Raw genomic sequence first — 27,296 nt, 5'->3', positions numbered from 1 at the left:
TTGACAGAAACACTGTCTGCCCGCGACAGAACTGTTCCTAAGCAGAGACAGAAAACTCTGTCTCGCGCGAGGCGATGCAGTAAACTTTTCTGTTTTGCAGCTATGGAACATCATGGATATACTCCAATGGGTACACCGAGTTTCTAACTGTATTCCCCACCCTAACATGGAAGTTTCTGGAAGAATTAATCTGGAAGTATTTCTTAGGATAACGCTGTAGGAAATTCTCTATGGATGATTACCAATTCAAGTGGTAATCGCTGAATTCACAAGAGAAGGTATCAACTTCAATTCAAGATCTTCGACCAACGGTTAAGCGATAACCCGAGCGCCTGACGAGAACGTTTAACTGATTCTAGCGAAGATACTGGATTAGACTAAGCTCAGGCAGAAGCGAGGTTAAACATTGAAGCCATTTTACAAGTCCTTTCATGACGATCTAATTCAGCCAAGGCCCATTGAAGGGATCGTAAGCTAAATCTATCTTATCCAAAGTATCCCACATGCTCCTCATAAAAAGAATGAGGTCTGGAATACTTTTGATGGGGGTATCTGTAGCTCAAAAAATGCTAATAGATTATTCCCATAGCAGTAGAGAGATCACTCAAATTCACAGAAAGGATTTTCATACTGTTTTGGAAAAATCAAAACAAGTTATGACTGTCTCGCCAAGCCGAGACAATCTTTGCTGTCTCGCAGCGAGACAGTCTTCGCACTGTCTCCGCACAGCGAGACAGTCTTCGTCGTGTCTCGCCAGTGAGACAGTGTTGAAATTAGTCAAAACTACATTTGCTTAATGCCCTACAGCGTGTCCATTAACTGCCAAAGGGACGTGGGAAACATCAATGGCCGAAGATCAACGTGTGATAACTGCCCCAAAATAACCGGAGTTTGAAAGTTGAGAGAAACAGTTTACAGCGAGAAACTGCCATTTTCCGCAGCAGCATTTACTGTCTCGCTAGCGAGACAGCAAATTTAACTGTCTCTGCGGGTCGAGACAGCAAAGCTGTCTGCGCCAGCGGACAGTAAACAACTGTCTCGCCGTACTGACCTTTCTTCTGATTGTTAAGTCTTCTGCAGTTACAAGACCCCAGCAGGCTATAAATACGCTCCCTAGGTCACTTCTGACGAGGCAGATTCGCAGCATTTGTTCAGAGCATTCCAAGCAGGAACGAGAGCAGAGATTTGCGGTCTTTTCTTGCAACGCCCTTTGAAATTAAGCTTTGACATTGCATTTAAGAAGAACGACTATCTTACTTTCGATAAGATATCGTTTAAATTTCTTACTTCGATAAGCGAAAGTTAGAATCATAAGCCCCCTCTTTCACGATCTGTGAATCGGCATGGTTCCGACACCAAAGCGTTCCCGCCACGGTATGGGTCGCGTACACAGTCCCACGATAAACGAGAATTGATAAACGATTTTCGTGTTTTGTTTCTCCAGAGTTTGAATTTTTAGATTGTTGTGTATGAAAATTCTATAACAAAGCATTATTCTTTCGAATTTGTTTGTAATCGAAGCAAGTTATACAATGAATTTCCACCAGCAAGCCGACTTTTGACCAAAACCCTACTCATCACCTCCTTCAAATCAGCATAAATTCAAAGATGAGAATGAATGTAACACTCCCAATTTTCTTCTTCCCTCTCTCTCACCAACTCCTTCAATTACACCATCACGCTAGGAGGAATTCTAATTATATTATTATGCTCCATTCTGAGAGTTACAAACTTACAAATCAGTTAGGATAGAGTCCAGAGTGTCAGTGAAATTTACATGTTATGAAGAAGAATTCTCCTGTCCTCAGGTTCAATGCTGGCAGTTTTCTCCAGGTATTGCAGCATGCAAGGCCGCAGCAATTGTAGAATCTATAAGGCGTTCAAATCCGTGGAGGTATACTCTTCTATTCACATATTCCTTTATTGTTATTTGTCAATAAAGCAGGGAACTTTTATTCCAAAGCATGAAGTACAATCTCAAAACTCTCAATCCCTAACATATAAATCTATGCAAAATAAGGGAATAACTTCCTCACATTGCAAGAATACAAACCTTTCTATTTTCTATGCGTGTCTGCCATCCTCATGTACACGAATAGCTAATCTTCAACTCATAGAAAAGCTGGGCTCTTTTACATTTCAGTCATGTGGTTGATATCTGCTGCTTAAAGTTAGTTTTGTGCTTTGTTCTCCATATACTATACACAGCTGTTGCCCAAGCTGCTTTTACGTCGTTGTTTATTCCCTTTCCAGCAACATTTTTTTCTCAACGCAGTGCGGGAGCTTTCAGGCCAATTTGCATGAGTAGTGCGGTACTTGCAACAATCTCTAACTCTACTCCACTCATCTCTACTGAACTGACTTCTAAAAAATAATGGTTGCAACTTCATCCTGGCGCACAGCAACTATCACACATTTTCTGACTACCTCTTCCTTAAATTCAATCTCTCACACTCTGAAGCTCCATGAGTTGTCCTTTCGTCTTCTAAAATCATCCGCATATATTCTGGTTTTTTTAGGCACACATCATGAAGCCAATTCACCCACAGAGAGTCCTTGTTTCATTTAACGCGATAACAATTCCAACATTATTCAGAATTTGAAACCCAAGCATCCAGATTCTTAGGGTTACATACATTCCTCCACCGACCAAGGTTTTTTCTTCACATTAAATTCCTATACCCGCTCCACATGAACTTCGTAGCAAGTTTGCTCCACAGTGCCTAGCAACTCCTAGCAGGCAAAAGCTATGGAACTCCAGTAGACCTGAATGCTAAATAACACTGAGGCGCATCAACTGTGCTCTACCAGCATAGCGACAATATGTTTTCCAGTCCAAGAGACGACCTAGTGCAGTAATTTTATCTATCTAAAGCCTTACAACTCATTGATAGTTAAGTATTTATCCAGTCAGAGGCAGCATGAGCAGTAATTTTATCTATCAAAGGCCTACAACATTTGAATAGTTAAGAACTTTTTATCAGTCAGAGGCACACGTCAAGGCTACCTCATAGGGAGTATGTCCTTCAGAGAACTGGCCAAGAGCACACGTTGCTGCCTCTATCCCACTGAAAGCCAGAAAAGAATATTTTTACTCTTATGTCCTGAGCCAATGAGACTGTAGGACCTTCGAAAAATTGTCAAAACAAGCTGAATCATTGCTTTCACAGAACAATATCTCTTTACCAAAATTAGCAAGAGGTCAACAGCATACGTCACACACATGAGTTATAAGTGGGTCTTCTTGGAATCTGGGCCATGATAATCCTGAACCGCCTCGAATCATGCCATATTAGTTAAAAGCTCCTGATAGTGACTTATAACGATGACAAATAGACACGGTTAAGAAGAGGCGTCACTCTCCTCAAACTCCCTCTCACTGCAAAGTAACCACATATTAGATCCACTTAATGGCAAATCAGAGAACATAGGAGTTGAATGCACTTGATCATATTCCTTTATGTTGATTGATCGCTAACTGTATAAAATCACACTGAGATAGTTTCTCGTCAGCGTAATCAATACAAGGATTTGAACGTGATTGCGTAGCGTTGCTGCTGCTTAAGGCTTGCAAAAAGTTGCAGTTGTATGAAGACGCGTTAGCTACTGTATCGAAGATTGGAGTATCATTCTCATTCAATTTTGGCATATAATATTTGTATTACCTTACTTGTAGATAAGTACTCTGGTTTCAAATGTCACCCAGATAATTTTAGTAAAAGCGGTTCTCTTGTTGGCGATGGATTTTTGAATTATTCTGGGATGTTCTTTGAACCCCCCCCCCTCTCCTCCTCCCCTCCGCTAACCTTGTGGTAAGTCATGTTGGTCTAAGGGTTGTTGTGTTTGGCCTTAGGAGAATGCTTTTGTTCTTAGCTTATTATTGTGCTGGATATTGCATTTGAAATTATTCATCTGCTTTTTTCTTATTTCAGGTCGAAAGTCATTTTTTCATATATTTTTCTTCTTGGATTATGCTAAATATTCTAGATCACTGGTTGAGCATTGGCTCTGGGTTGTTGTAGTCGTCCATTTAATTTTTTGGCGTGCACCCGCTCTTTGCCCACCTAGTGCTTGTACGAGGCTTTACCTTCATTAAATTTTTTTTTTTTTTTTTGGTTTGCATACTCATTATGAGGGGGGGGGGGGGGGGGGTGTCGTGCTTTCTATTTTTATGTGTTCTCTTTGGCAAATTTGTTCAACATGCGAATCAGCTATGCAATACATTCATATTTGTATTTGAATTTCTTAATGTTCCTTATTATGAGTTCCTCAATCATTCTCGCTCACTATTGTTTTTGTGTTTTTTTTGAATGCCTGTTATCATCTTGTCGTATATGATCTTCATTTTGGTTGAACCAATTAACTTTAAACTGCGTAGCCTTGTTGTCTATTTTATTTTACTTTTTCCATGTAGGAGACCAAATCTTTGTTAGTTAGTAGTTTGGGGTCGGGGGGGGGGGGGGGGGCGATTTCTTCTTAAGTAAAATTAAATCTTTGAAAATAAATAACTGAAAATCTCAAGGAAAGCCAAAAAAATAAAAAACAAAACCAGCCAAACGGAGCATGAGCGGGAGTAAAAAGAGGGAAGCCTAAAACTACATGTCGCGTCGCTTGTGCTTCCATGATACGATGATTTAGATATCAGCAAGGATGCATGTAGTTATGTAGTTACATTCACTTCCGGTACATGATCTATTATTACACTTATAATAACACGCTCTATTCATGTAACATGCACGTTGATACATACATTCTGACTGCTCCAAGAACACCAGAGAGAAGGCGGGGGTGGATTTTGAGAAAGCATACTCAATTAATTAAGGATTACAGCGTGCAGTCGAGCATACCAAAGTCCACAATACATAAGAAACAGAAAAAATACTTCCTTCAATCATCTCAAATAAAACAAAGGAGTTTTCCTTCAATCTTGCATGCAAAGCAAAAGAACTAGTCATATCTTTTCTTCTTCATCCTCCATATATATACCAGTCGTCAAAATTTTGTTTGATGCTGGCTACAGCCGCACTTTGGCCCTGGTTATCATCCCTTTCGAACAATGCAAAACAACAGTACCTGACATTTAAAAAAAAGAAAGTTAAGCTTTACGGACAAAATCCAAGGTAATCAAGCGGAAAAATGTCAAATCACAATATCGTACTATTAAAATTTTAAATTATTAGTCAACCCAGTAGGTCACATGGCCAATCCATGTCGCTCCCCACCCCAGTGGGGGAGCCTGGGTTCGGCAAAGATTGAGATTTGTAATGTAAGTTGAAAGTTTAGATATCAAAGTGACAAAGAATTAATAAATATTAATAAACGCTCATTATTTCCCTTATTTTCATCCGACATCAACACTGTGATCAACAAAAAGGATAGAAGAAAATCAAAGAAATTAGACCAAGTATATAAGATCCACAACCAAGTTAAAACAACGATGAAGGAAAGAAAAAAGGATTTGATTCTTAACGTAGATGTTAGTAGAGGAGATTAAAAAAAAGATTCGATTCTTAAAGTACATGTTTATAGAGGCAACAGAATTTATTGAGGTTAGTAAACTTTCCATGTATGCTTGCAAGTTTTAAGGAGCATCCCGGTCAAGGTTGAAATTTATCCGCTTGACACCCTTCGGGTAAGAAGCGAAGGTAACCGTTCTTTTCATATTGCAGTTTATTAAAGCAGGGAAAAAAAAAAAAGAAAAGAAATGAGAGCCCACTTGATTTTATGGCTCCTGATGGCGAGACTTCAAGCACCAACCAATCTACAGCCTTGACATCAAATTCATAGACTGCAACAACATCAGATATAGGTAGGTAGGTAGGTAGAGAGTGTATATTATGCTGGGAAATTAATGGGGAGTGTCCTCCGAAAAAGAACATCCAGAAGCCAAGAGTAGTTGGAGGAATTACGTGAACTACTCTTGAGCCGGTTCCTCCATAAAGCCTTCTTAATTTTGTGTGCATTGAGAGTCTCAGAAAAAAAAGGGGATAAAATGACATCTTTTAGATCCCGGAAGAGAGATGGTTTTTTATAGTTGTTGTCGTACGACTCAGTGAATAGATAGCAAAGTTCATCGTAGAAACTACCTTTATATAAAGTTAAGCAATATGTTCGTTCGTTCATTCATTCTGGGGGGAGGCAGCAGCGGTGTTGTGGCTCCGACCTTCAACAAGCACAGCGGCGTCCCTGTCTTGCGTTCCAGGATGGTTAGTGCCCTCCTGCTGTCGTCCACCGCTATTATTTTGTTGAGCTAATGACGAATTTCGCCTGCTTCTCCATCTCAAGTACTCTACGAGCAGCGAGTTCGTACTAATTGCAATCCCAAACCCTGTGAATGACGATAGTAGCACTGATAGCACAGGGGCCACTCTGAGCTGCAAATTCAATACAGACGGATAAGAACCAACCGTTTGACATGAGTTAAGAATGTCCCCGCAGCAGCTCCGATCCGATTGGAGGAAAAGAAAAAGAAAAAGAAACTCACCACGTTGTAGAAGATATGAGCAAATAGAATTACAATTGCAAATTGGAAGGAAGCATAAGCCCATATGTAACTCTTGCTAGCTGTGTAAAAAAAAGAAAAAAATAAGAAAGAAAAATAAAAAGACATAATATATACAAATGAAGAGAAACTAACACAAGATAAAAAGTGCGCCGGGCTTTTTCATTTATCTATAAGTCATCAAATGTCAAATATACGCGACGAAGTTCTAAACACACGCGTGGTAACATATCCAGATGTTCTTCGGCTTAACTTGTTTATCACATAGTCCTTACGAACCACTTTCTCAGCCACTAATATTATAGTTCAAGATCATACCTTTCTTGGAATATTGTGTAGCACAAGGCTCCATTGGTCGTTGACAGGCTCAATGTAACTGCATTCTTTATGTCGTCTCAGCATTGCCAACTGAGCAATATCGATTTACTTAGCAAGCTTTTTGGGAATTTCTACTATGATTTGCTATTGGTCTTGCGGTGTAATTGCATTGGACAACCAACTTTATAAGATTTTTTTTTTCTAAGTTTTCATGTCTTTACATTTATTTGCTTAACTATCTAGATACGATGCTCTTATGTTTGGATACATACATGGTTCATAATTTTTTTTCCTTGTGAAGCTTAAAGGAACATACAGTCATTTCAACTTGAACTTTTAAAAGAGAGGTGCTGTTGGGTTAGCTCCAGGACAGTTCAAACATATACAAGGTTAGTAGCTGGTGCCGTTGAAGTATCAACTATAGTGTTGTTTGCCATCAAACATGCGTCAATGCATAGCAACTAATGAATGTTAAGTTCATAACATCCTTAAGTCATATTTCAATGGTAGCGCTAACTTATATTGTCTCTAAAAGAGTTCCTGACAATTAAAGAAGACCTGCAGTGTAACACTCGAAGCATATATTTACAATTTGGATTACCAGGGGCTTCTCAAAAGAAGAAGAAAAATTGACTACCTTGGACTATACTTCAGTCGTAAGAATAAGAAAGAGATTCTACAAAAATTGACATCAGACACTAAGAGCACCATAGCTTCAGGGCATACCGGACTCATGTGTAGCCCATAAATGGAAGAAATATGTGAAAACTTCTTAACATCGACCGAAGGTGACGATGTTAAAGAAATTAAAGAAAACAGAATGAAAACAGAAATGAATATGGAAGAAATATGTGAAAATCCCTGAAGCTATGGTGCTCTCAGTGCATAATACATGATAAGTTAAACATAAATGAAAACAGAAATGAATAGATAAAATTAAAGAAAACGAAACATGATAATTACCCATAGTAGAAGCTATCATGGATGAAAGGAGGCCCAAAACACAGGAGAAGGGCAATGATATAGCAAGAGCACGTGAACCCATATCCGTAACCTGCATCAGTGAAGTATTCAGACATTTGACAAAGTTGACAGAAATCAAAGTGGTAACTTGTAAGAGCTAACACCAACGTGGAAGTTGACGTATGAAAACGAAGATAAACTATGTCTATATGGTTAGTTACTCACTAGTAATTGCTCCAAGAAGCAGAAATAAGCAAGCATGCTGACCATCACCAGAACGGGTACATCCTGCCAGACCCTATCAGAAGTTCAAGAAAAAGAAAGAAGTGAAAAAGAACAGTCAACCAACTCCCTGCAGAAACAGTGAAAAAGGAACAAGTATAATTTGAGCCTTCGCTCTAATCTAGAAACTTCTGGAAGCCCCTGAGAAATAGAGTATTATCACATTTTCTCCTCAGAAGAGGATGTAAGGAGAAGCACATGATATCGTGATACATGCTGTAGCTAGTTCCTACCAAAGAGACAATTCAATAAGACATGCTCACCGCCACCTTCCAAAAGGAACACACACACAGACCTCATAAAACTTAATTGCTTTAAAGACAAATTTGGGATCGTTTTCTAGACTCATAATCGTGCTCACAATTCATCGAGAATAATGTATATATCCAGCTTCCAAAAATACCTTGTGGATATATTTCAGCTTTGTAACTATATAAATTAAGTCTTCCGTGTACTTAGGTGTAACTACCAGAAAGTTTGGAGGAAACAAAACCTGCTAGCTAGAAGAATATTAATTAAACTAGGCCTATTTGTGGAGCTAGTCTTCACGTATCAATATGACAATCATCTCAGATAAAACATAGTCCATCAGCTGATATGGCGTATTGAGAATAAATTAACATTTTAATATTTTGGCAGATCGCGTTTACCTGTAGCGAGCAGTCTCTCCTTGCTGCAGAGCACTTGCTAGCCGACTGTTACCAATCGGTGGATTTTGAATCCTGAGAAGAGTTACAGATAGATTCTTGACTTCCTGTCCACAGACATCGCAAGTCTTGTTCCCCTTTATGCTAAACCATTTGATTGCACATTCTTGGTGGGCAAGAGCCAGTTCCCCTTTGCAGCTGCACTCCATCTTCAGAGCTTCTCCTCCTTCCCCAATCTCAACTAGGCATATTCGGCATACTGCCTCATCTTCAGGAATATCTTCACCCTCATCTTCACTTGCTGCAAATATATTATGCAATAGCATAGATGAGGGAACTGTTGAGTACAGCAGATTGTATTTACATAATATGTATCTTCAAAGTTTCTGGATAACGGAACTGACACGGTAAATTGCCATGCGGACTCAAAAAAGATACAATGCTGAGATAGTACCATCTACTGTTTCAACGGAAGCATTTTGTGTGGCAGTGTCAGGAAAGATGGCTCGAGGAGTTGAAATTACACGAAATAGACCCAAAGAACCTGTTCTCTGCAAACGCCTGCCTTTGACATTCCCCGGTACTGAAAATGAGCGCTTGATGTGTGTCTGACTTTGTTGTTTCTGTTATATAAACAGAACACTAATTAAAGGTCAGGCAGATTAAGGTAAATAAAGAGGCTTCACGACATCTGTATAGCATGATAATTGGTAATTTGGTATGCGAGTTGAACAGAAATTTAACGAAAACTATTAAGTAAACAGCCTAAATGGGTAGGACTGGGCTGCAGGTTTTAAAGAAATGGTATAAATGAAATTAAGGGACCTGAATGCATTAAGGTACTTACTTCGAGATCAGGCATGTTGACAACATGTGCTGAGTTTGCACCGCTATTTGTAATTGGCGTGGAAGGTAAAGAATGTGTCCTTTTTGATGAGAGGCTCGGGACTGAAGAAAAGACCTTGCTGAGGGAGAACTGCCTTGACAGTATGGAAGGTTTATCTTGCTGTTCTTCTGAAGCTGGTGTCCCTGGAATGAGGAGAATTGTCCTGTCGCCCTCCCGGATCGATGAATTCTTCGACTTGAAGCTCCGCTGTGGATGCAGATTCTTGATGCTGGACGATTTGGTCCTGGTAGAATTAGGCCTGGGAGGCAACCCAGCTGACGCTGCTCTTGTCAAGCTGGAACTAGGCAATGCATTCTCTGACGACATCCCTGGTGTTTGTAAAGAGGAAAGGCTTGGTCGTCTAGGTTCAGTAGCTGACCCGATCTCTCCTCCTTTCCTGTCTCCCCGATCAGGTGCCTGTCAAAGCATTAATTTGAATTCTCTCCAGTCACACAACTTACACGGCCATCTCACATCAAAATTGTCGACAAACCTTAATTTTTACGCAAGTTATACGACAGTCTCTATATATATTTCGCGAAAGGGGGTCTCGGCATGAAAAGCTGGAACAAGGCTCCCATAAGAGCTCAAATCAAACTAGCGCATCTATCATGCTAAACCATGCTTAATTTGCAACGTAACAGCACAAGTTTATCTACCCACTAGAAAAATTACGAAAACCGTCTTCTCTGTTCAGTCAAGAAGAAACTGTCAAAAAGGAGAAAATCAAGTTTTTATATGTTTAGCAGTTTACTTGTGAGAATATAGTACTGGCCATGAAACTGTATCGTCACCAGGCAAGCCAAAAGGAAAGATAACGTATACATATTTTACTGTGTCAAAACTTCATAATTCGTAATCTACTTCAAGTATCTTTGTTTTCATCTGTTGCAAGAAAATCGAAATTCAATTCACTTTACTTTCCAGCCACAAAGTAAGCAACATGACATTTTGATTAATCGACGAACAGAACCTGCCCGAAAACATCCACAAAGAATCTAACAAGCAAACTTCAAACCAAAGTTTCTAAAGAAGAATTGGAGAAGTCCCAGTACTCTAGGAGGAGAGGAAAAAAAGAAGAAGAAGAAGAAGAAGAACATAGTCTTTTTGTAGTAAGGAAATCAAGGAAGAAAAAATTTACCTGGTGATCAGCGGAATTCGAGGCCATCCCTTGGGCTGGTTGTGCTGGAGCTCCTGAATTCTCCATGAACAAACTGTCGAACAACTGAAGTTTCCCAATTAAATTGTTTCAGAACTCAACAAAGTCACCCTGAAATCATTCCTTCATGAAGTGCAATAGGTTTCTGCAGTTCGGGCAAAAGAGCAAACTCTCGAAGTCAGGCTCCAGCTTCATCAACTTTTTATGCATATATACATATCTAGGCAAATCTAATCCATTTTCAAAACTGCAAAGCTACAATTTGCTGGAGACCCCTTAGGAACCTCTGATATTTGGACTTTACATGAAAATAATAAAGATAAAATGAAGAATTTATTGAAGGATTTTAAAAAAAAAAAAAAAATCATTGTTGAAACTTTATCAGCAAAATCGATCTTTTCTGGATTTAATTAGTAAAATCGACCTCTTTGGTCGATTTTGTAAAATATAATTTTTAAAATACATAGGACTAGTAGCCCCAGGTAATTAATGTTGGCTAATCACATGCTAATTAAACTTTAAAAATATACGATACTAAATAAATTTTATTAGGGTGTAATTCGGCACCACTAAATACACGGGACTAGTCGTAGTCCCGTGTATGTTGATGCTTTGTTTTTGTAAAATCGACTTTTTTTTGTCCAGTTGGTCCAAAAGAGGTCGATTTTGCTAATAAACTTTCAAAAAGGACCTTTTTAAAAAAATTCTCCTTTATTGAAAACATTTGTAGCCTATTGGCAAAAAAACACAGTTACGTTCATTGACATGGTATTAGTACAGGACCAGGTTGACCGAACACTAACCCATTTTGCAACTTCCAAAATTTGTATAATATTTTTCCTAAAAAAATTGTATAATATTTATCAAGGATGATTTATTCTCCCACGACTTGAATCTTGATGCCCAAAGGATTTTTAACAATTTTGGAGGTTTATTATATATGCTTTATCTACACACAGCAAGAATGACAACCCAAAAAAAATGGTTCTGACTGGCAATTGCACTTATTATTAGTAAGGAGAATTTACAAAAAAAAAGGCCCTTTCTGAAAAACAATTATTAAAATCGATCATTTTGTAATATTATTAGCAAAATTCATCTCTTTCTTAAAATTAAAAGATTGACTTCGTAAAAATTTATCTTTAAATTACACGAGACTAGTATTCCCATATATTTAATTAGTTCTCATTAATTGAATTTTAAGTATTTTAGCACAAAGTACACGAGACGAACATTTCAGATTAGCCATAATTAGCGATCACTAATTACATGGGATTACTAGTTCCGTGTATTTAAAAGTCGATATTTGCAAAATTGACTTAAAAGAGGTCGATTTTTTTAAAATTGGTTTTGCTAATATTTTCATAAGAGAGTCGGTTTTGCTTATTATTATTTTTTAAAAAAACAGTCCTTTTTTAAAATAAAAATAAAATTCTCCCATTAGTAACTAGAAAATTTTGAAGTATGATAGTCCATTAATTAATTAGCAGTATTCCGTCTGATGAATAGACCAGTAGGAAGTTGTCAACTTAATTTGCTGCTGCCATCTGATCAGCTTTTCAATTTACTGATAAATCAATTGTTTTAAGATAAGTCTTACCTACCTGTAAAGCCTAGATACAATGCAACGGCGGGTTTAAAGTTTCACCGAGGTATCAGGGTTGGGTTGGGCCACCCAATATATTCATTCATCTTTAAAAATCAATCACGCCTTTTTTTTTTTTTAATTAGTTGTTATATATATATATAACCACCGAAGTTTATCATGGGATCATGAGATGATCTGCCACGCACGCATTCACGTATCCAACCAAAAGCTTATCCTCCCCCCCACCCTTAATTTTATATATGCTCTTTAAACTTTGGGGTACGTATATATGTTTATTATAGACGTGTTACTACGCATTTTGTTTGGTGGATGGAATTCCTTTGTATTTATTAATGAACGTCACAATATCTTTTGATCAGTTGCTTCCTAGAGATGCGAACGCACTACAACTTCATGTTATTATTATATATAGTTCAGCTAGCACTGAAATAATAATGTATTTACAGTACATACAGGTGACTGCAGTTATCAATGTTTGTATGTGCATTATTTATTATTATTGTATTAAAATAGCTGCTCTGTACTCTTTTTTTTTTTTTTAGGCGCTACATGTACACCCTTAGGCACACCACCAACCACACCCTCCCCACTTGCTACAGTACAGCGGCCCCACATGTGATTTTTTTAGAAAAATCACTGTAGTAAGAGGGGGAGTGTGGTTGGTGGTGTGTCTAAGGGTGTGCCTCTATCTTTTTTTTTCTTTTTTTTCCCTCCGCTTTTTCCCCGTACGTCACCATCAGATTTATGCCAGCTTTTGATTTCCGATAGTTACGGTGGTAGTGTTTTCAGGACAGCAATAAAGAATAATCCCATGCTAAGGCTTCTGCTGACGAGAACCTGCAGGTAGACCTCGATCGAGGCGTCCATGCACATTTTCGGAGTAACAAAAACCCAGCTGTAACTGCGCGCCAAGGAGATGTTGATCGATGGTGGTGGTGGTGATGACGATGATGATAATAATAATAATAATAATCCTGCCGTAGCATTCTCATACGCGAACATATATAGGTGGTTTAAAAAATTAAAGTGGGTACCGTGCGAGCATTAATTTGTCTATCCATCGCCATTTTTAAAAAATTAATTTTCCGCACTAGCTATAGATACCTGGCTCGATCGCTAGTGCCCTTCATCTTTATTAATTTAATGCAAAGATGAACTAAATTAAGCTGATGGTGATGTAGTAAATAAATAAAGTATACGAGGTGGTGATGATCGATCCAGATTCCAGGGAACTGGATCCCACCTGCTGAGATATCGGCCACGCTTTCACCGAACGGGAACGAAACGTTTCGTTATGAGAAGACGGGACGGGGGCCAAGAAATGAATTGAGAGGGCAAACTAAGGTTCCAGACGATCAAGCGTATCAGCAAATATATAGTAAATAATAATAACGTACGTTTGGAATGCTATACGTATTGAGCGTCGTCGTTCAGATTTGTCACCAACCGCCGTATTCATAATCAAAACAACATATTATACTCCCAGCACCCCCGTACAAGGAGCAACAAGAGTAGTGCCGGAAAAAAGGTATAATATTGATAAGATTTTAATGTAACAGATGGTACAAAATAAATAAAATACATATATACAGGTCGGTTCCTTCCTCGAAAAAAAAATATGACAACGCATACAAACCAACGAAAGAAATTACAAAAATACTCAACGGAGACAACAACGCCGCACAAAATACTCAATATTAATGTCATGGCAGCTGTGACTATTGGTCGGGGACGAATCTCAGCTTCACCCATTATGCCATCCACAAAGAGCTTCTCATGGTCGACAAACACTTGCTATTGAACAGACAGTGGGTTGATTAGTATTGAAATACCTAGATTAATTTGTTAAGATTAAGGTAGATATTAATTATGGTAGTATAGAAGTATGATAATGTTATTAAGCATGAATTTAGAGGGCCACAGAGAATTATTACCACATTAGTGAACATGGATCTCTATATATCAAAGAGAACTTCAGCTAAGACTCCAGACACATGTTTGCGACCAATTCTCGGAACTGAAGGTTTAAATCCTACAAAATGTACTGGTCAAGAGATGTCCCCGATGTCTAGTCTCCATTACATGTGAGATTTAAACTTACATCATGTAATCTTGATAGTAAATAAAAGCATCAAAGGCCTGTTTATGAAAGGCTCAGACTAGTTATGGTCAACTTAATTGTCCGATTCAGAAGTTAATTAAGCCATAGAGATTAAATCTGAAGGAATTCTAAAGTTGGAAGCAATAATTTAAACGAAAGTAAATAAATATATGAGTAATGTCATGATGTTGGTATAATGTGCTGGTTTGGATAAGCAAAAATATTGTGACGGCATTATGATGCATGTTATGCGTCTTCTATTTCAGTTGTCAGTTATTCCTTCATTTTGCAAGTAGGAATAAGTATCTACATTTATTAGCTTTAAATTTAATCGATTTGCCTATGAACTTCAATGCCTGATTTTACTTTGAATTGGGTGTTCATTGATGTTGAACTGTCTACGTACTGTGACACATGCGAACGGATAGTTCTGAAATTGAACACATCCTAAGCTTAAAATTGTGAAACTTGAGATGGAGCATACAACCAATGAAACGCATACTATTTTATGAAGAATGTGAGTTGCGCGTCTCAGAAAATTAACAGATGTACATACTAATCACAGGTTTGGAGTTCCATTCTTTACATCATAAAAAAGTTCTAGAGTTCAATTATATATTCTGAGGATTAGTAGTTTTTTAAATCTTGCAGATCTAATGCAAATAGAGAAATAAATTGAACATGATAGTGAAAAAAAACTCCCGACTCCAGATAGTAATATAGGTAACAAAAATAATTTCTCATATGTGCTCACAAATTTCAGAGTCCCGTATCATTGAGTCACCAATAATCCAAATTCCTCCTTCAAACGGGATTTAAATTGCTTGGTTTTATGGCAGTTTGGGCTCTCTGCAACAAGGCAATTGTCACGAGGGGAAAATCTTCTGACATGAAACTGTGGCATTATTTTGAAAAATAGTTAGAAAATAGAAATTAAATCTGACATGTAGAGCTACCTGTTGTCCAAGAGTCAAAACCACATAAGGGTGTCACTATTTATAAGTATCTCTCTCATAGCCAGATTTATGCCTTTCAGCACCTTGACCTTTAATGCTCCTAAGTCTTCCTGCCTTCTTGCTGAGGATTGCTCCTAGAAGTACAAATCAATATAATTTCAGGTGAAAATTTATTGGAAATATTGAATTAATTTCACATTTCACCCTTGAACGTTCACGTCTTTGATGCTTTAGAATGTTGTAGATGCAGAAGCTAGATGGATCAATAGTATGCGCAGCGTAACTGAATGCACAGAACCAACTACCAAACTAATAAGCGACTGCTCAAGTAGGTGAAGCAAGGACCGAGTGGAATGTGGGACTCTGCGGTGGTTACATGGTGGATTTGCACATTCACAATTTTCATCATCTAGTCAGTCTCACCGAGATAGACCCCAAATAAACTCTATTGCAAATTTTCGTGTTGTTTTTATGTTAGTTTTATTAGCATTGGTGTGTGATCTTCTCAAATCTAAAATATAGATGCATATTACATGTGGAAGTCGAATAATGTTCTACCTTGTTTAAGTTGTTGGTGATAAACTGATTATGCATACTGCCAATAGATTTTACACTGTATATATGGTCCTTCTGAAGATGCAAAACGCAAGCTTGGCTTCAGGAATTCTTGCTAGCAGATATTTAGACCCCTAGGGGGGGGGGGGGGGGGGGGGGGGGTGGGGGGGGGGGGGGCGGGGGGGGGGGGGGCGGGGGGGGGGGGGGGGGGGGGGGGGGGGGGGGGGAGGGGAGCGGGGGGGGGGGGGGGGGGGGGGGGGGGGGAAAAGAATGTATTAATATAAATAGATTTTCACACATAAAAGGGAAATGACGACCCTCTCATTCAACAACCTGACGAATTTGATGCGTTCTTCATATCTCGCCTCAGGGGTAGGTTTCAGCAATCCTTGAGGAAGAAGCTCCTCATAGATAGAATTTGTACATATCACCTGTATCACAGTTGTAATGAACTAAATAGAACAACTCACCTAGACCATTGACCAACTCGTCTTGGACTTTGTGCATTATATTTGTCACAACAGAATATTTTCTTTGATGGATTTCAGGTATCTATAACATTGTTACGTCCAGTAAAAAACTAGTTCGGGCACTAATATCGTCCCTGCAAAATGTTTAGCAAACCCTGGGAACAAACATCACAAAATTACCTTTGAGATATGTTCGCATTTTAGGCATATGAAAACTCCTACGATGGTCGAACTTCAAAAAATGAGCAAAGATGGTTCAGGTCATATTTACACAAACTTACAAACTGCTGCTTTATCGATTTAGGTTCAGGGAATAATGTTAAAAACCAATTAATTGCTATAAGAGATATTCATGTCCTGTGTATAAAATTTGTGTGGTCTCAATAATATGATAAAATGACATGAAATGCGAGTGTTGGTGGGGGTAAAAAAAAGGATTACGCGGAAAGGCCACAAAAAAAAGACTGGTGGGTGATTTTGAACAATATATATTTTAACATTCTTGTTCACATTAAAAAACTTTATATGACCCTTGACAGGCGTGAATAAAAGCAATCTTTTAGCTGAAAACCCAAACTTCTGTTATTAAGGATTTACGGCTGCTGTTGCCATTGCAGTATGTTTACCTAGATTGAAAATACATCTGTAGACTTAAAATTCCAAAATGCTGCAAGGTTCAAGAAGGAATATTGTAGATTGCTTTGTATGTTTGCCCTATTGGAACTCCGTTACAGCTCATTAAGAAATCAGAAAACTAGGAAGAGACCATATAGAAATATCTTTTCACTTTCAGTTGTCTGGGAATGTGCTTATTATGTTACAATCATTCTGTTTCTTCCACCTCTCTTCTTTTGAGAGGATAGGCTGTGTGAGACTTCAGTAATGTTTATATCCGTAAATTCTGCAGAACGTTTCCTTCGACACTTTCAATGAACAACGGTGTCTAGTTTATTAGAAAGTCTCGTAGATCGTGTATCTTCATATCCTAAACTAGAACTGCAACTAACAGGATCAGGAAAATTCATATGCATGTGTACTTCCTACCTTTCTGGTTGATTTTGAGCTGCATAAAGTATGAAAATGCATAGGCACTTGCACATAACAAAAGGGAGACCTTTCCTTATAGGTAATTTGTAGTAGTAGTCATAATGTGTAGATAACTGATGTTCAGATTTTTCCAGGCAGAAATTCCAATAACAGGACCAGCAATATAAGTTATTACCGTGGGACTCACATTACTGCAGGATTATTTTCCCGTGTCTTTCTCAATGGAAGTTGCGGATCAATTAGGCATCATGATGGTGCTCCCTACGTAGACAGGGAGGTGAGAAATTAGGTTGGGGAAAGAGGGGGAGGGAGGGTTAGAAAGAAGAAGAAAATGATACAAAGGAAAATTATGGGTAGGATCCTATGATGTCGCATACATGGATGACCATGGCGATACCAAAGCACACTTCTCTCGCTAGTCTAGCTTTCAGGATGAACCAGTTAGTTACTTGGAAACAACTGCTGGAAAGAAATGCAAACAGCAACACCATCTTATTTGACAAAAGAAAATCCCACTCTCGACTGATTAAAATTTGTATTACCTACGCCCACTGGGGATCTGAAGCACCACAACCTGCACAAATGTGGTTGTCATTTCTTAGAAATAGCTCCTCCAACTTTTGCATGTGGCCAACTAAGAGGGGGAAAAAATAACCTGACTATATAATACATGAGTAAAGCTTGTGATACATGACGATTTTATAAAACAGAAGTAGATAGAGTTGTTTCCTTTCACATGTAAAGAAAATTATCATAATTTTAGAAGCAGAATGATGTGAGCGTCTTAAGCCAGGCTCCTTGCAGTTTCATTGTAAAAATACATACCTAAGGAAGTCTTATTTTTACATGATCCTGGCAATTTATTTCTTCAAGTGCAAATCTTGTTCATCTAAGAACCTGTTTCTTCACCTAATTCTTCAACAGCGACAACTGAAAAATTATAAAAGGCGCACAAATAATAAAACTCTTTAAAGTCATATTTTCCTTTTAATGCAGCCAATTATTGTAATGCTAATGATAACAACATCAGCAGAAGTGTAGTCATTCTCCACTGATATTGTACCCTTTGCTTCTATGAATTAGATGTCACTTCAAATATCTCCTTTAGCCTTTATTTGTCTTCACCATGTACTAGTTGAAAAACAAGAGAAGCTTGCAATCCTGGGGTCAGTTTGGCAAAACAGAGCAAAACTAGGCCAGTACCCGTCCTGACCCAGTTTTACGCTAAACTAGTTTGGTTTTGAACAAGACCCCCCCGGTCCAAAACAAAACTAGTTTAGTGACACTATTTGGGCACAAAAAATGGGCCCATAATTTTGACAAACAAGAAATAACACAAAATTAGGCCAGGTTCAGTCCTGGTCCAATTTTACAAAGTTGTCAAACACTCCCCTGGGGTCTCTATCAATCCTTAATTGACCGTACACATCAGTTTCAAGCATGCATTGTGTAGCTTATGGATGAACAGTCTTAAGTGAATTGATATTTTTTATGTTTTGATTGGACTCTCACTTATACTTATCGGCACTAGACATAAATATAGAGATATAGAGCTAATATGATGGATCTTGCAGCAACCAACCACTACAAAACTAGGGTGAAAAATATCGAACCCTCTAAATTGCATTGTTGGAGAATTGAATTATAGATGTCGCGTCTTACTTGAGAAGTTGAGATTTCTTCAAAAATGACCAATCACAAACTTCCCCTTTCCCAAGCTTTTGGCCTCTGTGGGTTTAAGCGATGGTGCCTTGTGGAAGCAGGGCCTCAGATCATCTTCCCAACCACATATACAAGTCTCTGGAGTGTGTACATATGTAATTGTGATGGTAGCTTCTGTTTAGTTCCACTATGCGTTATCCCTCAAATGGTCCAGTCACCCTCACCTTGGAGGAAAGTTAGGTCATCTCAGTTTCCACACCTATGAAACTGTGAAGTGTGAGTTTCCGTCGCATATTGTCCCATTTATCTACCTTTCTTATAGTGGAAGTCACTGATGATAAAGTTGCATGAACTCGTTACCAATGGAAGGTGGCATGTCACTAGGAATCTCAATGCCAATAATGGGCCCCCACAGGGCTCCCCACTCAAAATGCACTAGTGATTCACTCAATGAAAGTAATTGAAGGGCGACTCACTAAGGAAAGTCCTCATTTCTTAGCGTACATCCTCACTTGTACCGGACTAGAATAAATCATTCACGTATCTAGAGGTATTTCTTTTAAAAAACAACAGTTACCGATTTAGCTGTCATTAGCCATTAACCCGCTAAAAAGCATGATATTATTTGGCTCAAAGGACCAAAAAAATATGAGCATGAATACAAGTTTCTTGCAAACCTGCGATTAATGCCTTCACTAGAAAATCTTTCTTGGTTGTGTCACAGTACCAGATGATGACAGTATCTATAGTTGGTGTGCGCAACAGATTGCTTAGTTAAGGCTTGTATAGAAGCAACTGTTAGATCAGGTAAAAGCTAATTAGCTGTGAATTCTAAATTAACTAAGCTTAACTAATTACCTGTTGAGTTAACAAATTAATTTTAAGTTTTATTTGAAAGGAATAGAAGGCAGTGAAATGTTATTTGATAATTACCTACCTGTTTCTATTCCCCTTCTCTGCTGCCGAATTCTGTGACTGCTTGACCTGTGTGGTTTTTGAAGAAGAGTGGAGAGCTGGTTGCCCGTCCTTGCCTACTTGAACCAACTGAGCGGGATCTGCACACCTCCCTCACGCCCAACGCATCACCAACAACCAATTGCATCTCCATCTCCCATTCAAGCTTTCCCCCTCCAATATTATCAATACCTTTTGTCATATCTAAAGTATATGTCCTCACGTTGCCCAACACCCTCTCTTTTTTCTTCCTCCTCTCATTCAAACTCCTACCTCCAGTAATACCATACTCTTTGCGACTCACAGCACCCAAGTTTATTACAGGTCCTCTGCAATGCCTGGACACCATTCCTGATGCAAAGTCTCAGAAGACAAGTCCAAGGAGACGTGATACTACCCGCCCGAGGACACGCAACGTTGATGCATCATCATCACCTTCATCATATGAAAAGGAAGAGCCAGAGGATGAACGCAGCAACTGCATCCTACGGTGGGGAACATTAGGTTTCAGTTTTTAGACGACAAGACACCCTCATTAATAGCAAGCAGCTGGCCATGAGAAATAATTGCTGTAGCCACCATTCAACCTTTCTTCTCCCACAAACCACCGGCCATGCTATTTATTATCTTGAGCTCGCGCTTTCAATAAGGTATCAAATTCTGATGAATATGTTTCAGAGAAAGAAAAGGCAGCAAAAAGGATGCCGCTATCATGAGCTGCACAGAACCAAATCAGTTAATACACTGTATCCTCTCAGTCATAAAGGGCACGAGACTATTACTACCTACAACTTTACAACATGCATGGCAAACTCCCAATAAAAGGAGCTACAATAACTCACAAAGTGCTCAACTGGTACAAGAACAGAACAATCAAACGCAAAGGGTCATCAACTTAAACCTAGAACTTTATTTAAAAAAGAAAAAGAAAAGAATAAAATGAAATAAAAGACGCCACTCAAACCTTAAAAGCTACAACCCTACAGATTATTCCAGTAAATATTATACACGTCTCCCCCCTTATTTTCTTTCTGCAATTATCTTGATCTTACAATCCTGATGAAGGATTCTCCTTTTTATTGGATTCAGCAACATGTGCACTCTGGGGATTCTCTCGGCATAAATTCTCCAAGGACAGATGGTTGCCAGTTTGAGCCTCGTCTTCCTGTTGGTCTCCACCTTTCTTCTTGGAGTTCAGGAATCGACCTCCACATCCCCTCGCTCTCTTCAGAGCATGCAAATGACGAGACTCGTGTAGGTAAGGCTGCACTAAAATTTCAAAGCATTAGATTACTCCACAAATTCTTTCAATTCTTTCTCATTATGGAAAAAGCAAGGAAATAGGACCAGCATCTCCAACCCAAAAAAACCAAAACCCCAAAATGGTGTAGTTTTTACATTAAGTTGGTGTAGTTTTTAACCAAATTACTATTCCATCTCCAACCCCTTGCACCAAATTTTACACCAAAAAGAATATTCCTTTTATTATTCTTATCTTTTAACATTTTTATCTATTTAAAATATTTAACAAATTGTTTTATTTTAATAATTTACACCAAATTTTACACCAAAAAGAATTTTATTTTAATAATTATTTTATATTATAATTTCATTATAAAAGTTAAAATTTTAAAAAAAATGGAATAAACTAAGGTTAATGAATGATATAATAGGATACAATAGGCATTTTTAATTTGTTATCACATAGTTTAAGGGTAAAATCGGAAGAAAAAAAAACTCTAAAGTTACAGTGTTGCACCAATGGCGCAACACTGTAGCACCTGATCAATTTAACACGGGATTTAGCGATTGGTTGGAGGGAGTTTTTTTGCACTAAAATAGGTTTTAGCGCTAAATTGCAGCTCCGTTGGAGATGACCTAATAGATAGATGTGTACGTGCTGCAAATTACATCATTGCCTCACAAGCCTAAAACACTGAAAGCAGTCAACTAAAACAGATCATAACTGTCGCCATCATCATCCCCTTATCTTGTCCCAGGGTCCACAATGGAGCACGCCTCATTAAATTGAGCACACTTCAACCAACATGAAATAACCAAACACTGCAATACTGCTACAGACATCAACCAGTTGTGTGTGTGATTGCCAAACCTCCAAAGCTAAGTGCTACAGGGCAATTGATAGCAGCGAAAATGTGCAATAAAACATATGCCAATAATCAAAAACAGGAAATATATGGGAAAGAAAATCTTGAAATTTACAGAAATCTAAAATGAAGGGAACATCTAAGACAATTTACAACTCAACTATTGTTAATAACTTCAGTTCAAAATCATCATAACCCAAAGAATGAAAATGGAATAGACTCCCAAAATCGTCTAACCAAGGACCCCCAAGGTCCCCAACAAAGAAGTCATCTTCCAACTAGGCCAACTATACATGATCCTCCCCAGGATGCAGCATAAGATTTTAAACACAAAAGGCCATCTCTTACCAAAACTACATACCTAGGCTGTCTTAATTACAACTTATTGAAATCTTCTAAGCTAAAGGTAGGAATAGAAATAAATAATAAGCTTGTCCATCACATTAGACTTCCCAGTATCTACACAATCCAATTCCGATCACTATTTGCATCATAACCTCTAAGCTGGCAACCAGCGGCGCTGGAGCCCCTAGCATGTTTACTCAAGTACAAAAGGTTAAAATGAGGTTTCTCGAGATTTCATGTCGGATACAGTGTGTGGAGCCTGCTATGCAGAGCACATGACTAGAAAGAAATGGAAACATCAGATAAAGCAAGCAAATTCACCCAAAAAATCTAAGCAGAATTATTTAAGATGGGCTGTTGAAATTATGCAAATAACCAGGTAGAAAGAGAGAAATTTTCCTTGTTTACAACGTTTATACCGCTCTGATAGAATCATGTCTTAATTGAGTCAAGCTTTGTACGCTTACTAGCAATTATGCACCCAAGCACTTACTATTCAGATAACACTAAATATCGAACACTTGCATATCGATGATTTGATAGAACGTATTAAGTTTGCAAAACTATGAATGAGATTCAGCAGTTCACTTTACTCAGGCCTTCCAAAAAGATAACTCACCCATGAGGCCAGTATTCTACTTTAAACAGCCATAGCATGCTTATTTACTGCAACGTACCTTCCGGCTTTTTATCAACTTATTTTCTGATTCAGCTTTTGCACGAGACTGCCGGCGCCTCAAAATACCATGGTATTGCTTTGCATTGACGTAAACAGGCTCTTCAACTGCATCAGTCGGCAATGGAACCCCTGGCTGAAGCACTCCAATCATATGGGGATGCATCTGAAAGTAATTTATTTGCAAGTGATAAATTAGAATCACATTAAAAAAAACTTGAACAAAAGACTTTTATAGACTTGATAATGAGAAATCATACCACAGCTTGACCACCATATGCAGCAATCATACTTCCATAGTATGGATCTATATAAGGGTATGCCGTTTGAGCCTGCCATGTACATTCAGTAAGTCAGAACTGAGTGATGCCTTAGAAGATGCTAACGACCCAATAGTTTATGTTCAAATCAAATCAGGAAACTGATTTAAGTGATGCATTAAATATATCATGAAAAAATTTCACCTTCATCTCTGTTTACATCCCCACCTTACATGGAATAGGTATGTTTGTGAAAACAAATGGGTACGAGGTGGCATAATTTTTTTCGGTTTATATTATTTTAATTTTTATATAACTATTTCGTGCAAGTAATCAGGGATTTGATCCTTATGTATTAGTATAAATGGACTTGAAATGTTCTCAAATTCGTGGATCAGTTTTGGATCATGATCCAATAGGATATAAGATTTGCACATTAATGACCGGGTGGAACAGAAGTGGTACCATGTCAATTAATGGTTACAAAACTAGCCAAGTCGTGATTACTTTATTGATATGTAAAGATATTATTTGGGACTAAGTTATGATTACTTATGGTAAATTATGATTTCTTTATTAATTAGTTTGTTGCATTGAGCCTAAGTTATGATTACCTTATTGATATATAAAGGCGTTATTTCGGATTCCACGAGCACAAAAGATGGTTTCCGGATATTTCGCTCTTTAGGTAAGTAGCACGATCCCAAATTTATTGTTATGAGTCATGCTTGTTCGATATCCCCCAAATGCCATGTTGAACTACTTGTCTTTTCATTAATACCTCATACTCTCCATGTTTATGAAAAGATCATACTATGATGCCTCAGTGGTTAATCCTGTATTTATTGAACTTATGATGTTGATTCGGGATTTGGTCCTATACTTGGTGAATCTCGCAAATACATGCATATGTAATACTTCCCATGATATGTTGCTGAAAAGAATATTAATGCTCATATAAATGCTAATGAAAAAATCTTTGATAGTATGAATGCAATACACCTAGAGTCCAGAGGCCTCTACTGTTAGGTGATACCATGGTACTAATATGCCGGTGCCAGATTAATACTCGCTACATCAATTATTAATGCATAGAAATGCAGTTTTTAACTCTAAAGAATTGACATTCCAGTTGCATCTCTTTTTATGAAGATTCATGGCTATGTTATTGCTCATTTTCTTTCTCATATCGTACTTACGAGAATCGCTGTCTTATTATATACTACTTGCTGGCCTCCAGCTCATGAGCTTGCATGGTTGCGACTAACTGCATGAACAACTAAGGACAAGGGAAAATCTCTGATGAATTTTCACTACTTGCTTATGTGAAAATAAATCTTGAAAGTGTTGGTTTAGTCTTGGAATGTATATATAGACATCAAAATGGTAAACCATGATTCTATGTATATATATTTTAACTAAGGGCAGGACCTTATCTTTGGATAAAAGAATACTAACTCTAATCAAGTTGTTTGTATTTTGCTGAAATTCCTTTGTGTCTGCTATTTGGTGTCAACTGACATATTGATTTATCAACCTCATGTATAGGACCCATGCGTTGCATAGCAAGTAGTCTGCCACATGGCAGCCTGTATGGCACACAAACGCTCATGCACACGCATATGAGTGCATCCGTATATAAATAGAGATACCGGATATTTTAACTGGTTGATCTCCACCTAAGATGGATGACGACCTATACATATGACTGATCAAGCAGCAATGTAAGCGGTTAATTTATTGACTACGCTAATCTTTTATTTTCAAATGACGAAGCTTTCCATGAAAGCAGAAATGTCATAAATCCACTTCAATGATATAACTGATGTTGACAGAAAGCAGGCAAGCATTAAATAGATAGGAAGTGTACAAGCAGTTATTTACGCAATTAGAAATAGAAAAGAGTACAAAAATGAAACATATGAGGAAAATTACCAAAGCATGTCCCTCTTCAACTTGACCACGAGGAATCATGTATAGAGAGGATGGTGGCATGCCCGGTTGAAAACTTCCATTTGGAGGAGTCTGATTTTGAGCCACAGGTTGGGACTCCTTTTGCTGCTCATTAGGTCCGCTGCTATCTGGATCGTTATTAGTGTAAAACATAACATGTAAATAAAGAAGATGAAGGGTGAAAATAAAAGATATTAAACATAAAGCCTAAAGGAAACATAATCATTACGAAACATTGCTACATAAATATAAAGTACAAAGATAAATAGATAAACAAACAAAGAAACCAACGTGTTGAGGTAAGAGACATACAGCTCTACATAATAATGACTATACTGAGGTAAGAGGTATACAACTCTTTAACCAGAGATAAATTAAGAACGAGATTACTTTATTGGATTACACACATAGGCTCAACATATTAATGACATTAAATCAGTCAGGCTCATAGAGCAGTACAAATATATAACAACGTTAAAGCTTTTGACACGGTGATTCGGTCTCAGGAAAGTGCTAAGAGTCCTAAGCAACATTAAACCATTATTTATATGATGTAATTAGCATTGTCTTCTATATTTATCTTCCTTTTTTCCTTTATTGATAATACGTCAAGCAAAGAGAGGATGCTTCCTTTTAAGAAATTGATATCCAAGGAACTACTAAATACTTTTTCTATTGCAAAAGATGGGTTATAGGGTCAGGACAACTATTAGACATGACATTAATGCCTGCAATTAGTAAATAGGAAACCACAAAACACATCCGTCGGATGTTGCTAGTATTCTGATTTTAGTAAATGGTTGTAACTATGGTAATGCATTTGGACTAAATTTTAACTTAATATAAGTGCAAGAACAGACGATGGTTTAGAGACGCGTACCAGACAAATCATTCACGGAAGAAGTCATGACTCCGAAGACTTCAGCCGCAGATTGGAAGTAGAAGAAGCTGCGTGCACCCAAAATGAAGCTGAAAGAACAAGTTGAAGTGTCATTGCCGACTGTTCCTCCAACAAAATTTTGTAACACTTTCAGAATGAATAATGCTTATCCGGCCGGATATGCTATTTGAAAAGGAAATATATTTCTTAATCTAGAAGAAAACAAACATTTTAGTACTATTGAGGCATTGAAATCAAGACATTAGCGATTATGTCCCTCATAAAAATATCACTAGCAATATATCATTCTATCGCAAACCTAAAGAGGTTTTAAATACATAATAACAGATTGATTTCAGTAAAATCGTGAATTAGGAAACTCGAAACTTGTAAGTATAACATAATCATCCATAAAGCTCGTGAACCCTAGTACAAATCTTTTTTTTTTTCGCTTTAATTCAACATCGGTGTTAAATTCACGGTAAGGTTTTATCCCAATCCAATTTGGCAACTGATCCAGTCCAAGAAAAAGAAAAGAAAAATAATGGAAAGTTAAAATTAGAAACCTACCTAGGGTTTCTCCGAGAATAATTCGAAAATTTTACCTTTTTTCCTTGGGGACGGGCTTTATTGCGTGGAGAAGTTCGAAGGTGATTTGGTGAGCAGAGAGTACGATCGCTCAGAGAAAAACTAAAGAGATTTATTTATTTATTTTTTTTAATGGAAAAAGAAAACAAAATAAAAAGGGGGTGAGAGGGGAGGGCTAATTGGCGAAGAACCGATGGGCGGAGAGAGGCAAAGGGGAAACGAGAAACGTTTGGAAGATCGAGAAAGTTCGGTAAATTGGGGGGATCTTGGCCGTTCATTTGTTTACTTATTTATTTATTTATTATTATTATTATTATTTTGGTCAGGCACCTACTAATGACTGGGATACGAGATGATGGGGCCCGCTTTTGAGTG

The 27,296-nt window shown here is 37.8% G+C and overlaps 2 protein-coding genes and 1 long non-coding RNA gene across 9 annotated transcripts; all 3 read right to left on the bottom strand.

Annotated features, from left to right (window-relative positions):
* On the bottom strand, positions 4,724-11,002 carry LOC109845578. Of its 2 annotated transcripts, XM_020414844.1 has the most exons (9): positions 10,740-11,002; positions 9,560-10,015; positions 9,167-9,335; positions 8,716-9,013; positions 8,009-8,081; positions 7,784-7,874; positions 6,485-6,564; positions 6,087-6,374; positions 4,724-5,073 (listed from the first exon to the last, which is right to left on the bottom strand). In XM_020414844.1, the coding sequence occupies exons 1-8, from the start codon at positions 10,803-10,805 to the stop codon at positions 6,120-6,122; spliced, it is 1,488 nt and encodes a 495-aa protein (XP_020270433.1). In that variant the 5' UTR covers positions 10,806-11,002; the 3' UTR covers positions 4,724-5,073; positions 6,087-6,119. The 2 variants fall into 2 exon arrangements, with proteins under 2 accessions (XP_020270433.1, XP_020270434.1); XM_020414845.1 differs by lacking the exon at positions 4,724-5,073 and having other exon boundaries at positions 6,072-6,374.
* LOC109844382 lies at positions 13,927-17,664 on the bottom strand. 2 transcript variants are annotated; one of them, XR_002248008.1, is made up of 3 exons: positions 16,312-17,664; positions 15,424-15,557; positions 13,927-15,316 (listed from the first exon to the last, which is right to left on the bottom strand). It is a non-coding gene; the product is annotated as an uncharacterized LOC109844382 (long non-coding RNA). The 2 variants fall into 2 exon arrangements; XR_002248007.1 differs by lacking the exon at positions 16,312-17,664 and having other exon boundaries at positions 15,424-16,105.
* Positions 20,866-27,154, bottom strand: LOC109844380 (nuclear transcription factor Y subunit A-7). 5 transcript variants are annotated; one of them, XM_020413384.1, is made up of 6 exons: positions 26,939-27,149; positions 26,334-26,422; positions 25,436-25,581; positions 23,501-23,572; positions 23,242-23,406; positions 20,866-21,375 (listed from the first exon to the last, which is right to left on the bottom strand). In XM_020413384.1, the coding sequence occupies exons 2-6, from the start codon at positions 26,359-26,361 to the stop codon at positions 21,160-21,162; spliced, it is 627 nt and encodes a 208-aa protein (XP_020268973.1). In that variant the 5' UTR covers positions 26,362-26,422; positions 26,939-27,149; the 3' UTR covers positions 20,866-21,159. The 5 variants fall into 5 exon arrangements, with proteins under 5 accessions (XP_020268973.1, XP_020268975.1, XP_020268976.1 ...); XM_020413386.1 differs by having other exon boundaries at positions 26,904-27,147; XM_020413387.1 differs by having other exon boundaries at positions 26,334-26,453; positions 26,939-27,147.

The sequence above is a fragment of the Asparagus officinalis genome, chromosome 6 (genome assembly GCF_001876935.1).
Source record: "Asparagus officinalis chromosome 6, Aspof.V1, whole genome shotgun sequence".
NCBI lineage: Eukaryota > Viridiplantae > Streptophyta > Magnoliopsida > Asparagales > Asparagaceae > Asparagus > Asparagus officinalis.
The sequence above is the reverse complement of the archived record's forward strand: the minus strand, read 5'-3'. Positions and strand labels throughout refer to the sequence as shown.